Below are 17,961 nucleotides of genomic sequence, written 5' to 3' on the forward strand. Positions count from 1 at the left end.
GGGTGAGGGGCGGGAGCGAGAGCGGCAACCCTCCTGTATAAAAGCCCCGAGTGGGGGTGGGAACTTGACCCCCAGCCAGTGGGGGCTCATTGTGTCGAGGCTCCTAAGCTGTACGCCTCTCGCAATCACACTACTACCGCCCGCCCCCCACTCACTGCGACCTCTCCCGCGAGCTGTCATTTACCCGCACCGCTCCCCCCCCCACACCCGCCGCAACCCTTCAGATTTCAGGGCCGCCCTCCCCGATAACGCTTACATATTGTTAAGATTTCTGGGTCAGCCGTGGCTCAGCGGGTGTCTGTCTCTCCCTCGCCTCCTCGGCAGGATGTCGTGGGTTCGGGCCACACACCCACTTCAGAGACTGGAGCCCAGGCCCACACCCCTCGGAGGGGCGGTACTGAGGGAGCGCCGCACTGTCGGAGGGGCGGTACTGAGGGAGCGCCGCACTGTCGGGAGGGGCAGTACTGAGGGAGCGCCGCACTGTCGGAGGGGTAGTACTGAGGGAGCGCCGCACTGTCGGGAGGGGCAGTACTGAGGGAGCGCCGCACTGTCGGAGGGGCAGTACTGAGGGAGCGCCGCACTGTCGGAGGGGCGGTACTGAGGGAGCGCCGCACTGTCGGAGGGGCAGTACTGAGGGAGCGCCGCACTGTCGGAGGGGCGGTACTGAGGGAGCGCCGCACTGTCGGAGGGGCGGTACTGAGGGAGCGCCGCACTGTCGGAGGGGCGGTACTGAGGGAGCGCCGCACTGTCGGAGGGGCGGTACTGAGGGAGCGCCGCACTGTCGGAGGGGCAGTACTGAGGGGAATACAATTTATGTCATTGCTGTTTGTGGGGGCTTGCTGTGTGCAAATTGGCTGCCGTGTTTCCTACTTTACAACAGTGACTGCACCTCAAAAGAACTTCATTGGCTGTGAAGCACTTTGGGACATCCCGAGGTCGTGAAAGGCGCTGGAGAAATTATTTACCGTTAAACGGCAGAATCTTTGGGAAGCAGATTTGTTTGGAGCAGAGGAGTTTCCCAATAGACAGGCTGAGGGGAAATTCAAAAAAAAAAAATGAAGCACCACAGTGCCATCTACTGGCGGGAGAGTGTAACTACACCGTGACGTTTACATAGGAATGAATAATGGTGAAAGGAGTTGGCGCGAAAGTGTGACAGAAATGTGACGACAGGAATGGCAGACAGGAAGTAACATGTTTATGGATGGGTTGAATCCCCCGGTGTGTGTTTGGCAGGGGGGGGGGGGGGCAAAGTCACTCCCTCCCTCCCCCATCCCGCCCACCCCACTCCACGACGCGCCCGCGGGAAAGGCGCGCACTCACCGTGCAGGCGATGCGAGGCCACCACATAGCTCGCCAGCGTGACGTCGCTGGAGCCGCCCGACTCCAGCGGGATGGGGTGGACGCGGAAGTGTTCCAGCATGTCAAAGATTGTCTGGAACCAAAGGTGCTGTACCCGGCACTGGCCCTCTTCATTCAAGGACAGTCGCAGGTGCTGCCGGAGGGGGGGAAGAGAGAGAATTACATAGTATTTAAGCAAAGAAACAGGCCATTCGACCCAAGCTGGCTCCACGAGAGAGCCTCCTCCCAACCCTCTTCATTCTAACCATATCAACATATCCCTCTATTCCTTTCTCCCTCGTGTGATTATCTAGCTTCCTCTTAAATGTATCTCTGCTACTCGCCTCAACCACTCCCTGTGGTAGCGAGTTCCACATTCTCACCACTCTCTGGGGAAAGAAGTTTCTCCTGAATTCCCCATTGGATTTATTAGTGACTCTCTTATATTGATGGCCCCTAGTTCTGGTCTCCCCTACAACTGGAAACATCTTCTCTGCATCGACCCTATTGAAACACTTCATAATCTTACAAACCTCAATCAGGTCACCACTCTGTGGTCTAACCAGACCAGAACTGTGCACAGTGCTCCAAGTGTGGTCTAACCAGACCAGAACTGTGCACAGTGCTCCAAGTGTGGTCTAACCAGACCAGAACTGTGCACAGTGCTCCAAGTGTGGTCTAACCAGACCTGAACTGTGCACAGTGCTCCAAGTGTGGTCTAACCAGACCTGAACTGTGCACAGTGCTCCAAGTGTGGTCTAACCAGACCAGAACTGTACACAGTGCTCCAAGTGTGGTCTAACCAGGCCAGAACTGTGCACAGTGCTCCAAGTGTGGTCTAACCAGACCTGAACTGTGCACAGTGCTCCAAGTGTGGTCTAACCAGACCAGAACTGTGCACAGTGCTCCAAGTGTGGTCTAACAAGACGAGAACTGTGCACAGTGCTCCAAGTGTGGTCTAACCAGACCGGAACAGTGCACAGTGCACCAAGTGTGGTCCAACCGGACCAGAACTGTGCACAGTGCTCCAAGTGTGGTCTAACCAGACCAGAGCTTTTCTGATAATTATACCCCCTCAGTTCTGGTATCAACCTGTCAAACCTCTCCTCATAACTACTCGTCATAATCATCAGAAAACTCGATTTAATCTTCTCTTAGCCTGCACCGTTCCAGCGTAAATAAACCAACCTGAAGCATGAGAGTTTATAAAGAATAAACTCGATTCAAAGTCCTCTTAGCCTGCCGTGCCGCGCCGCAGTGGAAATAGCTCCAATCTGAAGAGAGATACTTTATAAATAATAAACTCGATTCAATCTCCACTTAGCCCTCAGAACTACAGTTTCTCATGGCCCAGCCATACGCTCCACCAGCCATACGTTCAGCGCAGCAGTCTCGTAAGAACATAAGAAATAGGAGCTGGAGTCGGCCATTCGGCCCCGCTCCGCCATTTAATGAGATCATGGCTGATCATCCAAATTCAGTACCCTGTCCCTGCCTTCTCCCCATATCCCTTGATCCCTTTAGCCTTAAGAAATATATCCAACTCCTTCTTGAATATATTTAATGAATTGGCCTCTACTGCCTTCTGTGGTAGAGAATTCCACAGGTTCACCACTCTCTGGGTAAAGAAATTCCTCCTCATTTCTGTCCTAAATGGCCTACCCCTTATCCTTAGACTGTGACCCCTGGTTCTGGACTCCCCGACCATCAGGAACATCCTTCCTGCATCTAGTCTGTCCAGTCCTATCAGAATTATATAAGTTTCAATGAGATCACCTCTCATTCTTCTAAACTCCAGCGAGTACAAGCCCAATCGACCCAATCTCTCCTCATACGTCATTCCTGCCATCCCAGGTATCAGCCTGGTGAATCTTCGCTGAACTCCTTCCATGGCAAGAACATCCTTCCTCAGATAAGGCGACCAAAACTGCACACAATACTCAAGGTGTGGTCTCACCAAGGCCCTGTACAACTGCAGCACGGCTTAGATACAGAGTAAAGCTCCCTCTACACTGTCCCATCAAACACTCCCAGGGCAGGTACAGCATTCATCAAGATCATGGCTGATCTCCTACCTCAACTCCACCTTCCCGCACTAGCCCCATACCCTTCAATTCCCTTTGTTCCCAAAAATTTATCGACCTCGATCTTGAATATACTCAACGACTGAGCCTCCACAGCTCTCTGGGATCGAGAATTCAAAAGATTCACCACCCTCTGAGTGAAGACATTTCCTCTCATCTCAGTCCAAAATGGCCGACCCCTTATCCTGTGACTGTGACCCCCGTGTTCTAGATTCCGCAGCCAGGGGGAAACATTTTCCCAGCATTAACCCCGTCAACCCTCTTAAGAATTTGATATGCTTCAATTAGATCACCTCTCATTCTTCTAAACTCTGAGGAATGTAGGCCTCGTCTACTCAATCTCTCCTCGTAGGTCAATCCCCTCATCCCAGGAACCAGTCTGGTGAACCTTCGTTGCACTCCCTCTAAGTGTATCCTTCCTTAGGTAAGGAGACCAGAACTGTACACAGTACTCCAGATGTGGTCTCACCAAGGCCCTGTACAACTGCAGCAAGACATCCTTGTTCCTGTACTCGAAACCTCTCGCTACGAAGGCCAACATACCATTTGCTTTCCCAATCGCTTGCTGCACCTGCATGTTAACTTTCTGTGATTCATGTACAGGAAACTCTTTGGTATCCGGCACCGACGTGTTGTCGGTTGATCAAAAATTTCTGGATGACGGAGAGGATTATCTACCGAGGCTATTTTTAACAGAATTTTTTTTTTTTTTTTTTAAATCAAGAAATGTGCCGTGTACAGTAATTGGGCACTCACCTACAGAATGTGGTGTTAAATGGATGGTGGAAGATGCTTGATTAAGTACAGTACTGCCAGTTGAGGGCAATGCAATGACTGCCAGCAGCGTGGGAGACACACAGTACCCCTGTAAAATGGCGGATGGGAAGAGACTACCGGCAGCGCGGGAGACACAGTACCCCTGTAAAATGGCGGATGGGAAGAGACTCCCGGCAGCGCGGGAGAATCAGACTCCTGGTTACAGGAGTATTGAGGTGTTCCGACTCCCAACAGCGCCAAGAAGCCGAGTCGTGGCTGTTTGGAGAACTACCCCCACTGACTAACTCGGTTACCGCGGGAGACTCGGACTCGGCAAGATTGCCGGTTGCGGAGGTGTTGTTTTCAGAGCGAGAATTCCACATGTTTAGATGCTGTTTGAACGAGTTTCCTGTACGAGGACACCCAGGTCCCTCAAGGTTGCAAACATTTCCCAGTCTCTCACCGTTCAAAAAAATATTCTTTTTTGTTTTTACCTACCAAAAAGTGAATAACTGCTCATTTCCCCACATTACACTCCATCTGCCACCTTATTGCCCACTCACTTAACCTGTCGATATCCCTTTGCAGCCTCGTGTCCTCCTCGCAGCTTGCTGGCCCATCGAGCTTTGTATCGTCGGCAAACTTGGATACGCTGCACTCTGTCCCTTCATTGAAACTTATAAAATTCTGACAGGACCGGACAGACTAGATGCAGGAAGGATGTTCCCGATGGTCGGGGAGTCCAGAACCAGGGGTCACAGTCTAAGGATAAGGGGTAGGCCATTTAGGACAGAGATGAGGAGGAATTTCTTCACCCAGAGAGTGGTGAACCTGTGGCATTCTCTACCACAGAAGGCAGTTGAGGCCAATTCATTGCAGTTGTGCGCCGATAACAACCTGGCCCTTAACATCAAGAAAGCCAAAGAAATCATTGTGGACTTCAGGAAGTCTAAAGGCGGAAGTCACACCCCCATCCACATCAATGGGGCTGTGGTGGAAAGGGTGGACAGCTTTAAGTTCCTCGGAGTCCACATCACAGAAGACCTCTCCTGGTCCCTCAATACCTCCTCTCTGGTGAAGAAGGCCCAGCAGCGCCTATATTTCCTAAGGAGGCTGAAGGGATGTAACCTGTCACCCCTGATCCTCTCTAACTTTTACCGCTGCACAATAGAGAGCATCCTGACGAACTGTATCACAGTATGGTATGGCAGCTGTAGCTACTATGACTGGAAAGCCCTGCAGCGGGTAGTCAAAACTGCCCAACGACCAGATTTAGGAACAGCTTCTTTCCCAGGGCTGTCATCCTACTGAACTCCACAAATAAACTCTAAAGCCTGCACATCTGCCAATGCACTTTATTATGTTTATGTTTATGTATTACAAGCCAAATGTATGTTGAATGTTTAAATGTCTTAATCTAAATGTACACTCTCGGGAGCCGCAAGCCTACATTTCGTTGTACTGCACTTGTGCACTAACAATGACAATAAAAGTTGATTTGATTTGATTGATTTGATTAAATATATTCAAGAAGGAGTTGGATATATTTCTGAAGGCTAAAGGGATCAAGGGATATGGGGAGAAGGCAGGGGCAGGGTACTGAATTTGGATGATCAGCCATGATCTCATTGAATGGCGGAGCAGGCTCGAGGGGCCGAATGGCCGACTCCTGTTCCTATCTTCTATGTTCATCCAAGTCAGTTAATATGGATTGGAAATAGCCAAGGCCCCAGCACCGATCCTCACTCACCTTTGCCTTGCCTTGAAAGTTGAACGTGAGCACGTACTCTCCCCTCCGCGTCTCGCTCTGCCGGACCAGGAACACGCCGTGGCTGCTCGTCCCGCCGGCCAGGACTAGCTGGGCCGCTTTCAGGCGCGAGAGGGTCCCGTGGAACCAGGGGTACTCGGAGAGAGGGTGGTCGCCCTCTCCCAGGTCCTGGTCGATTTGGAAAATGAAGGTCGACCCTAGAGAGGGGGGGGGGGGGAGGGAAAAAAAAAAAGTACAAGGTACCGGGGTTGGAAGAACGTCACAAAAAACACATCACCAGACCGTTTTTAGCTGAACAAACATAGAAGGTTACTCGTTCCAGAACATCTGCCCCCACCACCCCCCCCCCCCCCCACAACGGATGGCCTGACCACAGCAGGAAAGTTCCAGGCTCCATCCGCGGCCTGTGCTGAGCCTGCCAACAGGGAATGGGACACTACAAAATTGGCCTTTTTTTTTTGGGTACATTCATTCTTGGAACATGGGCGTCGCTGGCAAGGCCGGCACTGTCTGCCCGCCCCAGAGATGGTGGAACACCAGCACCGGCCAAACCCTGTTCCCCCTTCCGACAACCATTCGCTCCACTTCCCCCCCCCACCCCACCTCCCCCCAGCCCTCCGCGCCAATGCCCACCTTCCCCGCAACCCAGGGGATGACTCGACCCGCATAAGAGATTAGCGTGAAAAGTTAAGGCACATGGGATTGGTGGCAAGGTATTGACTTGGATAGAGAACTGGTTGGCAGACAGAAAGCAAAGAGTTGGAATAAACGGGTCTTTTTCCGAGTGGCAGGCAGTGACTAGTGGGGTACCGCAGGGATCGGTGTTAGGACCCCAGCTATTCACAATATATATTAATGATCTAGACAAGGGAACTAGATGTAATATCTCCAAATTTGCAGACGACACAAAGCGTGTGTGCTGTGAGGAGGATGCCGAGAAACTGCAGGATGATTTGGACAGGTTGGGTGATTGGGCAGAAACATGGCAGATGCAATATAACGTGGATAAATGTGAGGCTATACACTTTGGTGGCAAAAACAGGAAGGCAGATTATCTGAATGGCAATAGATTGGGAGAAGGGGAAGTGCAACGAGACCTGGGTGTCCTTGTGCACCAGTCGCTGAAGGTAAGCATGCAGGTGCAGCAGGCGGTTAAGGCGGCAAATGGTATGTTGGCCTTCGTAGCAAGAGGGTTCGAGTACAGGAACAAGGATGTCTTGCTGCAGTTGTACAGGGCCTTGGTGAGACCACACCTTGAGTATTGTGTGCAGTTTTGGTCACCTTATCTGAGGAAGGATGTTCTTGCCATGGAGGGAGTGCAGCGAAGATTCACCAGACTGATACCTGGGATGGCAGGAATGACGTATGAGGAGAGATTGGGTCGATTGGGCTTGTACTCGCTGGAGTTTAGATGAATGAGAGGGGATCTCATTGAAACTTATAAAATTCTAACAGGACTAGACAGACTAGATGCAGGAAGGATGTTCCCGATGGTCGGGGAGTCCAGAACCAGGGGTCACAGTCTAAGGATAAGGGGTAAGCCTTTTAGGACAGAAATGAGGAGGAATTTCTTCACCCAGAGAGTGGTGAACCTGTGGAATTCTCTACCACAGAAGGCAGTAGAGGCCAATTCATTAAATATATTCAAGAAGGAGTTGGATATATTCCTTAAGGCTAAAGGGATCAAGGGATATGGGGAGAAAGCAGGGACAGGGTACTGAGTTTGGATGATCAGCCATGATCGCATTGAATGGCGGAGCAGGCCCGAGAGGCCGAATGGCCTACTCCTGCTCCTATCTTCTATGTTTCCCCCGCAATCCCCACCACCTCCCGCCAGGGAACCATTCGGCCCTCTTTTCATTCCCCGCGTCCTAACCCCTCGCCTCCCCTCCCCTCGCGCCTCCGCCCCCCCCGCACCGGGAACAATTCCCCCCCCCCGCCTCGGGACGGTACCTGCAGCGTCCGGGGTGTCGGGGAAGGGGGTAGGGGTGGGCGGGGGCACGGGCTGCAGCCTCTCCAGGGTCTCCTCGATGGGGATGCGGGGGGGCAGCTCCGGAGGCAGCAGCTCAAGCGATCCGAAGCGGGTGGGGGTGATGGAGACGGAGCTGGGCGAGACGGAGGCCGAGGGTCGTTCCGACAGACCGCCAGAGGCACCTGAGGGATGGGGGAGGGGGGGGGGGGGGGGGGGAAGGGGAAGGGGAGAGAGAGCATCACAAAGAATAACATCGAACTTACAGCACACACCCGCCTCAGACATCTCCGCGCTCCTCCAATTCACACAATCACAGAACACTGCAGCACAAAAGGAGGCCATTCGGACCATCGAGTTTGTGCTGGCCCTTTCGAAGAGTTAGTTGGTCCCACTCCCCCCTGCTCTTTCCCCATATCCCTGCAATTTTCCCCTTCAAGTATTTCTCCAATTCCCTGTCGAAGGCTACGATTGACTCGGCCTCCAACACCCTATCAGGCAGCGCATTTCAAATCACTCGCTGCGTAAAAAAGTTTTTCCTCATGTCCCCTCTGGCACTTTTGCCAATCACCTTAAATCTGTGCCCGCTCGTTATCGACCCTTCAGCCATTGGAAACAGTTTCTCCTTATTTACTCTGTCTAAACCCTTTATGATTTTGAACACCTCTATCAAATCTCCTCTTAACCTTCTCTGCTCTAAGGAGAACAACCCCAGCTTCTCCAGTCTCTCCACATCACTGAAGTCCCTCATCCCTGGTACCATTCTGGTCAATCTCCCCTTAACCTTCTCTGCTCTAAGGAGAACAATCCCAGCTTCTCCAGTCTCTCCACATCACTGAAGTCCCTCATCCCCGGTACCATTCTGGTCAATCTCCCCTTAACCTTCTCTGCTCTAAGGAGAACAATCCCAGCTTCTCCAGTCTCTCCACATCACTGAAGTCCCTCATCCCTGGTACCATTCTGGTCAATCTCTCCCTTAACCTTCTCTAAGGAGAACAATCCTGGCTTCTAGTCCATCCCGCACCTCCCCCTTGTGTTCAAATCTCTACATGGGCTCACGCCCCGCCACCCAAATCCTCACCAACTCTGTAACCTCCTCCAGTCCGACAACCCTCCGAAATCTCTGCACTCCTCCAATTCTGGCCTCCCCCCACACTCCCACTGTATTCAAATCCCTCCATGGCCCCCCTCCCTATCCCCATGACCTGGCCGTTATATCTAGAGGACTAGGATACAAGGGGGTAGAAGTTATGCTGCAGCTGTACAAAACCCTGGTTAGACCACACCTGGAGCACTGGGAGCAGTTCTGGGCACCACACCTTAGGGAGGATATATTGGCCTCGGAGGGAGTGCAGCGTAGGTTTACCAGAATGAGACCCGGACTCCAAGGGTTAAGTTACGAGGAGAGATTTCACAAACTAGGGCTGTGTTCCCTGGAATTTAGAAGGTTATGGGGTGATCTGATCGAAGTTTTCAAGATATTAAAAGGGGGAACTGATAGGATAGATAGATTTTTAAGGGATATGGGGCAAAGGTGGGTAGATGGAGTTAGGTCACAGATCAGCCACGATCTCACTGAATGGCGGAACAGGCTCGAGGGGCTGAATGGCCTCCTCCTGTTCTTATTTACCTCCTCCAGCCCCTACCACCCTCCGAGATCTCCGCGCTCCCCCGATTTCCATCGCTCCACCATTGGCGGCCGTGCCTTCAGCCGCCTGGGCCCAGAGCTCTGGAATTGCCTCCCTAAACTTCTCCGCCTCTCCATTAAGAGGCTCCGTAAAACCGACCTCTTTGACCCAGCCTTTGGCCACCTGTCCTAATATCACCTTAATGTGGCTCGGTGTCAAATTACACAGAATGACGTAGAATTTTAAGAGCACAAAAACGGGCATTTTTCAGATGTTGGTCGAGGGACAAGTATTGGCCCCAGGAGACCGGGGAGAACTCCTCCTTGCTGTCCTTCCAATAGTGCCCGTGGGATCTTTTACATCCGCCGAGGGGGCAGATGGGTCCTCGCTTTAACGTCTCATCCCGAAAGACAACACCTCAGACAGTGCGGTGCTCCCTCAGTACTGCCCCTCCGACAGTACTGTGCTCCCTCAGTACAGCCCCTCCGACAGTACTGTGCTCCCTCAGTACAGCCCCTCCGACAGTACTGTGCTCCCTCAGTACAGCCCCTCCGACAGTGCGGCGCTCCCTCAGTACTGCCCCTCCCACAGTGCGGCGCTCCCTCAGTACAGCCCCTCCGACAGTACTGTGCTCCCTCAGTACAGTCCCTCCGACAGTACTGTGCTCCCTCAGTACAGTCCCTCCGACAGTACTGTGCTCCCTCAGTACAGCCCCTCCGACAGTACTGTGCTCCCTCAGTACAGCCCCTCCGACAGTACTGTGCTCCCTCAGTACAGCCCCTCCGACAGTGCGGCGCTCCCTCAGTACTGCCCCTCCCACAGTGCGGCGCTCCCTCAGTACTGCCCCTCCGACAGTGCGGCGCTCCCTCAGTACTGCCCCTCCGACAGTGCGGCGCTCCCTCAGTACTGCCCCTCCGACAGTGCGGCGCTCCCTCAGTACTGCCCCTCCGACAGCACGGCGCTCCCTCAGTACTGTCCCTCCCACAGTGCGGCGCTCAGTACTGCCCCTCCGACAGTGCGGCGCTCCCTCAGTACTGTCCCTCCCACAGTGCAGCGCTCCCTCAGTACTGCCCCTCCGACAGTGCGGCGCTCCCTCAGTACTGCCCCTCCGACAGTGCGGCGCTCCCTCAGTACTGCCCCTCCGACAGCACGGCGCTCCCTCAGTACTGTCCCTCCCACAGTGCGGCGCTCAGTACTGCCCCTCCGACAGTGCGGCGCTCCCTCAGTACTGTCCCTCCCACAGTGCAGCGCTCCCTCAGTACTGCCCCTCCCACAGCGCGGCGCTCCCTCAGTACTGCCCCTCTGACAGTGCGGCGCTCCCTCAGTACAGGCAACCAGGGAGTGTCTGACTTGGAGGGGAGAGAGAGTTAGACTCACTGAACCACGGGACGGTGCTTACCTTGGGAGATGTGGTCCGAGCTGCCGCAAGGGATCATGGGAAGCTCGCGACTTGGCATGCTTTCAGAGTGGTTCATACAGCCCAGGTTCAGACCGTCTTCACTGTCCCTTCAAAAGACAGAAATCAGCAACCAACGTCAAGACATCCGACTGAGAGAGACCGTCACCCTCACCTGCATCCCCCTCCCTCCCACATGGGTCTCACCCCCTCCCCGCCGTCGCTACGCACGCCCCACCGCCTCGCCACTCACGCCCCGACACTTTCCATCCCGCCCCAGACCTCCACCGCGCCCCATCCGCTTTCCGAACCTCCCCTGCCCTCTCCATCCAGCCCCACCCTTCCCTTCACCTCCACCCCGTGCACTCACCCTGGGCTCATGCACTCCTGTATGTCGACCAGCCACGAACGCATCTGTAAGGAGTCCACGGTCTCCAGGATGTAGTCCACAGAGTCCTCCATCTGTTCAAGCACCAGAAACAAAGGGGCGGTCAGCGGCTGTGGGACCCTGGTACACTGTCCTCATCAAATACTCCCAGGGCAGGTACAGCACGGGTTAGATACAGAGTAAAGCTCCCTCTACACTGTCCCATCAAACACTCCCAGGGCAGGTACAGCACGGGTTAGATACAGAGTAAAGCTCCCTCTACACTGTCCCATCAAACACTCCCAGGGCAGGTACAGCACGGGTGAGATACAGAGTAAAGCTCCCTCTACACTGTCCCATCAAACACTCCCAGGGCAGATATAGCATGGGTTAGATACAGAGTAAAGCTCCCTCTACACTGTCCCATCAAACACTCCCAGGGCAGGTACAGCATGGGTTAGATACAGAGTAAAGCTCCCTCTACACTGTCCCATCAAACACTCCCAGGGCAGGTGCAGCACGGGTTAGATACAGAGTAAAGTTCACTCTACACTGTCCCATCAAACACTCCCAGGGCAGGTACAGCACGGGTTCGATAGAATTCCTTACCTTCAGTACGAAGGTGTTCTCCTTGTCCGGCATCTCTAGTGAAGTGCTCGTTCTGACGTCCATAATGGAGGAACAGAGAATGCTAACTCGCGGTTTCGTACACTGAGTTACACAGGGAGAGGGAACGCAGAGTTAATGACTGCAAGTAACACTTCAGATTCCAGCCTGTAACTCACTCCCAGGTATCCGTTATTCTATATATAAATCCCCCTGAACCCCTCGATTAGATTCCAGCCTGTCACTCACTCCCGGGTATCTTATTCTATATATAGAAACATAGAAGATAGGAGCAGGAGTAGGCCATTCGGCCCCTCGAGCCTGCTCCACCATTTAATGAGATCATGGCTGATCATCCAAATTCAGTACCCTGTCCCCGCCTTCTCCCCATATCCCTTAAGAAATATACCTAACTCCCTCCATGGCAAGAACATCCTTCCTCAGATAAGGTGACCAAAACTGCACACAATATTCAAGGTGTGGTCTCACCAAGGCCCTGTATAACTGCAGCAAGACATCCTTGTTCCTGTACTCGAACCCTCTCGCTACGAAGGCCAACATACCATTTGCCTTCTTAACCGCCTGCTGCACCTGCATGTTTACCTTCAGCGACTGGTGCACAAGGACACCCGGGTCTCGTTGCACTTCCCCCTTCTCCCAATCTATTGCCATTCAGATAATAATCTGCCTTCCTGTTTTTGCTACCAAAGTGGATAACCTCGCATTTATCCACATTATACTGCATTTGCCATGCATCTGCCCAATCACCCAACCTGTCCAAATCATACTGGAGTTTCTCGGCATCCTCCTCACAGCACACACGCCCACCCAGCTTTGTATCGTCTGCAAACTCGGGAGATATTACATCTTGTTCCCTCGTCTAGATCATTAATATATATTGTGAATAGCTGGGGTCCCAGGACCGATCCCTGCCACTCAGAAAAAGACCCCTTTATTCCAACTCTTTGCTTTCTGTCTGCCAACCAGTTCTCTATCGAAGTCAGTACCTTGCCCTCAATCCCATGTGCCTTAACTTTACACGCTAATCTCTTATGCGGGACCTTATCGAAAACCTTCTGAAAGTCCAAATACACCACATCCACTGGTTCTCCCTTATCTATTCTACCAGTTACATCCTCAAAAAATTCCAGATTAGTCAAGCACGATTTACCTTTTGTAAATCCATGTTGACTTTGTCCGATCCTGTCACTGCTTTCCAAGTGCTCTGCTATTACATCTTATAAATAATGGACTCTAGCATTTTCCCCACTACCGATGTCAGGCTGTAATTCCCCGTTTTCTCTCTACCACCTTTTCTGTTTTATTTTTATGCCAAACAGGGATGAACAAATTCTGTAGTACATCCAAGCGATCTTTGAATGTTTGCCATTGCCTATCCACCGTCAACCCTTTGAGTAACATTCCCCAATCAATCCTACCCAACTCGCGCCTCATACCATCGTAGTTTCCTTTATTTAAATTCAGGACCCTAGTCTCTGAGTCAACTACTTCACTCTCCATCTTAATGAAGAATTCTATCATATTATGATCGCTCCGCCCCAAGGGGCCTCGCACAACAAAATTGCTAATTAATCCTCTCATTACATAATACCCAGTCTAAGATGGCCTGGTCTCTAGTTGGTTCCTCGACATATTGGTCCAGGAAAACATCCCTTATACACTCCAGGAATTCCTCCTCCACAGTATTGTTACTAATTTGGTTGGCCCAATCTATATGTAGATTAAAAGTCACCCATGATAACTGCTGTGCCCTTATTGCACGCGTCTCTAATTTCCCGTTTAATGTCATCCCCAACCTCCGCATTACTGTTTGGGGGTCTGCATACCACTCCGACTAACGTTTTCTGCCCCTTGGTATTTCTCAGCTCTACCCATACAGATTCCACGACATCAGAGCTAATATCCTTCCTTAAAATTGTGTTAATTCCCTCTTAAACCAGCAATGCTACCCCACCGCCTTTTCCTTTTTGCCTGTCTTTCCTGAAAATTGAATACCCCTGGATAAACCACCCCGAACCCCTTGATTAGATTCCAGCCTGTAACTCACTCCCGGGTATCTGTTATTCTATATATAAACCCCCCGAACCCCTCGATTAGATTTCAGCCTGTAACTCACTCCCGGACATCTGTTATTATTCTATATATAAACCCCCCCCCGAACCCCTCGATTAGATTCCAGCCTGTAACTCACTCCCGGGTATCTGTGATTCTATATATAAACCCCCCAAACCCCTTGATTAGATTCCAGCCTGTAACTCACTCCCCGGGTATCTGTTATTCTATATATAAACCCCCGAACCCCTCGATTAGATTCCAGCCTGTAACTCACTCCCCGGGTATCCGTTATTCTATATATAAACCCCCCGAACCCCTCGATTAGATTTCAGCCTGTAACTCACTCCCGGACATCTGTTATTATTCTATATATAAACCCCCCCCCGAACCCCTCGATTAGATTCCAGCCTGTAACTCACTCCCGGGTATCTGTTATTCTATATATAAACCCCCCTGAACCCCTCGATTAGATTCCAGCCTGTAACTCACTCCCGGGTATCTGTTATTATTCTATATATAAACCCCCCCCCCGAACCCCTCGATTAGATTCCAGCCTGTAACTCACTCCCGGACATCTGTTATTATTCTATATATAAACCCCCCCCCGAACCCCTCGATTAGATTCCAGCCTGTAACTCACTCCCGGGTATCTGTTATTCTATATATAAACCCCCCGAACCCCTCGATTAGATTCCAGCCTGTAACTCACTCCCGGGTATCTGTTATTCTATATATAAACCCCCCTGAACCCCACGATTAGATTCCAGCCTGTAACTCACTCCCGGGTATCTGTTATTCTATATATAAACCCCCCTGAACCCCTCGATTAGATTCCAGCCTGTAACTCACTCCCGGGTATCCATTATTCTATATATAAACCCCCCGATTAGATTCCAGCCTGTAACTCACTCCCGGGTATCTGTTATTATTCTATATAAACTCCCTGAACCCCTCGATTAGATTCCATCCTGCAAGTCATTCCCGGGTATCTGTTATTCTATATATAAACCCCCCCAAACCCCTCGATTAGATTCCAGCCTGTAACTCACTCCCGGGTATCTGTTATTCTATATATAAACCCCCCCGAACCCCTCGATTAGATTCCAGCCTGTAACTCACTCCCGGGTATCTGTTATTCTAAATATAAACCCCCCGATTAGATTCCAGCCTGTAACTCACTCCCGGGTATCTGTTATTCTATATATAAACCCCCCGAACCCCTCGATTAGATTCCAGCCTGTAACTCACTCCCGGGTATCTGTTATTCTATATATAAACCCCCCGAACCCCTCGATTAGATTCCAGCCTTTAACTCACACCCGGGTATCTGTGATTCTATATATAAACCCCCTGAACCCCTCGATTAGATTCCAGCCTGTAACTCACTCCCGGGTATCTGTGGTTCTATATATAAACCCCCCGAACCCCTCGATTGGATTCCAACCTTCAACTCACTCCCGGGTATCTGTGATTCTATATATAAACACCCCGAACCCCTCGATTAGATTCCAGCCTTTAACTCACTCCCGGGTATCTGTGATTCTATATATAAACCCCCCGAACCCCCTCGATTAGATTCCAGCCTGTAACTCACTCCCGGGTACCTGTTATTCTATATATAAACCCACTGAACCCCTCGATTAGATTCCAGCCTTTAACTCACTCCCGGGTATCTGTGATTCTATATATAAACCCCCCGAACCCCTCGATTAGATTCCAGCCTGTAACTCACTCCCGGGGTACCTGTTATTCTATATATAAACCCCCTGAACCCCTCGATTAGATTCCAGCCTGTAACTCACTCCCCGGGTATCTGTTATTCTATATATAAACCCCCCGAACCCCTCAATTAGATTCCAGCCTTTAACTCACTCCCGGGTATCTGTGATTCTATATATAAACCCCCCGAACCCCCTCGATTAGATTCCAGCCTGTAACTCACTCCCGGGTACCTGTTATTCTATATATAAACCCCCTGAACCCCTCGATTAGATTCCAGCCTGTAACTCACTCCCCGGGTATCTGTTATTCTATATATAAACCCCCCGAACCCCTCGATTAGATTCCAGCCTGTAACTCACTCCCGGGTACCTGTTATTCTATATATAAACCCCCTGAACCCCTTGATTAGATTCCAGCCTTTAACTCACTCCCGGGTATCTGTGATTCTATATATAAACCCCCCGAACCCCTCAATTAGATTCCAGCCTTTAACTCACTCCCGGGTATCTGTGATTCTATATATAAACCCCCCGAACCCCTCGATTACCTTCGGTGGTACGTAGAATTCAAGCCGGTAGCCCTCACCCTCGCCTGCCCGCCGGAGAAGGAGGCGGCACTTGTGCCAGCGGGCCCGGCTGCTGGTGCTGATGTCGTCGGCCGCCACGTAGTTCAGCACGCCCTCCCGCCGCACGTCGCGCAGCTCGAGCGCCGGCTGCGGAGCCTTGGCCAACCGCAGGCGCTCGAAGCGGTGGGCCCAGCGCTCGGCGGGCTGCTCCCGGGCGCTGCCGGGGTTGTGCCCGCTGCTTCGGCGCCCCTCCCCTCCTCCTCCGCCGGCGCCGCTCCCCTCCTCCTCGGCTCCCCCGCCACCGCCCCCCCTTCCACTGCAGGATGCCGCGCACGCTGCCCCGCACCGAGCGGCTGACGCTGCGCAGTGAAAAGCGCTTCTTCAACCGGGGCTTGGGAGGCCCTGCGCGAGGGCCGGCCAGCTCCTCCGAGCTGCGGCTCTGGGCCGGCGGCGGCCCGGCGGGGGAGGGGGAGGGGGGCGGCGGGGGGTCGGGCTCGGCCGGGGAGGAGACCGAGGAGTCGCTGCGCGCCTCCGAGGGCTCCCGCTCGGGGGCGGGGAGGGGGGGTCCGCGGCGGCTCGGCCGCCGGCCCCAGCCCCACCTCCGACTCGAAGCGCTCCACAAAGTGGGCGGCGAAGCAGCGGGAGAAGGCCGCCTCGGCCCCCGGCGCGGCGTGGAGCGGGTGCTCGCTCAGGAAGGCGCGGTAGCGGCGGGCGAAGTCGGCGGCGGCGGCCTGGGCGTGTAGTTCACAGAACCCCTTCCAGCTGGGGGCCTCCGGGTCCCCCGGCAACGGCACCCCTCCATTCATGGCAGATTCCGGCCTGGCACCAGGTCAGCTGCAAGGAGAGAGAAGAGAGAGAGAGGGAATGAGCGTTAGAGAGAAAGAATTCGTCCCCAAGCGTTTCACGACCAATGAAGCACGAGCATTTCTCCAGCGCCTTTCACGACCACCGGACGTCGCAAAGCGCTTTACAGCCAATGAGGTACTTTTTTGAAGTGCGGTCACTGTTGTGATGCGGGAAACGCGGCAGCCAATTTGCGCACAGCAAGCTCCCACAAACAGCAATGTGATAAATGACCGGATCATCAGTTTTTAAGTGATGTTGATTGAGGGATAAAGATTGGCCCCAGGACACCCGGGAGAACCCCCCCGCCCAATGTTCTTCTTCAAAATAGTGGCCCCAAGATCTTTTACATCCACCCGAGAGAGCAGACGGGGCCTCGATTTAATGTCTCATCCTGAATGCGGCACTCCCTCAGTACTGCCCCTCCGGCAGTGCGGCGCTCCCTCAGTACTGCCCCTCGGACAGTGCGCCGCTCCCTCAGTACTGCCCCTCGGACAGTGCGGCGCTCCCTCAGTACTGCCCCTCCGACAGTGCGGCACTCCCTCAGTACTGCCCCTCCGACAGTGCGGCGCTCCCTCAGTACTGCCCCTCCGACAGTGCGGCACTCCCTCAGTACTGCCCCTCCGACAGTGCGGCGCTCCCTCAGTACTGCCCCTCCGACAGTGCGGCACTCCCTCAGTACTGCCCCTCCGACAGTGCGGCGCTCCCTCAGTACTGCCCCTCCGACAGTGCGGCGCTCCCTCAGTACTGCCCCTCCGACAGTGCGGCGCTCCCTCAGTACTGCCCCTCGGACAGTGCGGCGCTCCCTCAGTACTGCCCCTCCGACAGTGCAGCGCTCCC

At 53.0% G+C, this 17,961-nt stretch overlaps 1 protein-coding gene across 1 annotated transcript; it reads right to left on the bottom strand.

Annotated features, from left to right (window-relative positions):
* Positions 1 to 838: 838 nt before the first annotated feature.
* Positions 839 to 17,441, bottom strand: LOC147094581 (SH2B adapter protein 1-like). The gene is given in 9 exon segments (XM_085974409.1): positions 839 to 1,495; positions 5,932 to 6,146; positions 7,903 to 8,103; positions 10,946 to 11,052; positions 11,313 to 11,404; positions 11,919 to 12,020; positions 16,261 to 16,422; positions 16,424 to 16,754; positions 16,756 to 17,441. Coding segments are annotated over 9 exon segments (1,836 nt in total). The 5' UTR covers positions 17,085 to 17,441; the 3' UTR covers positions 839 to 1,198.
* Positions 17,442 to 17,961: the final 520 nt, after the last annotated feature.

This window comes from Somniosus microcephalus, unplaced genomic scaffold, assembly GCF_052327205.1.
Source record: "Somniosus microcephalus isolate GS21.2 unplaced genomic scaffold, FLI_Smic_1.0 unresolved_chr1, whole genome shotgun sequence".
Classification (NCBI taxonomy): domain Eukaryota; kingdom Metazoa; phylum Chordata; class Chondrichthyes; order Squaliformes; family Somniosidae; genus Somniosus; species Somniosus microcephalus.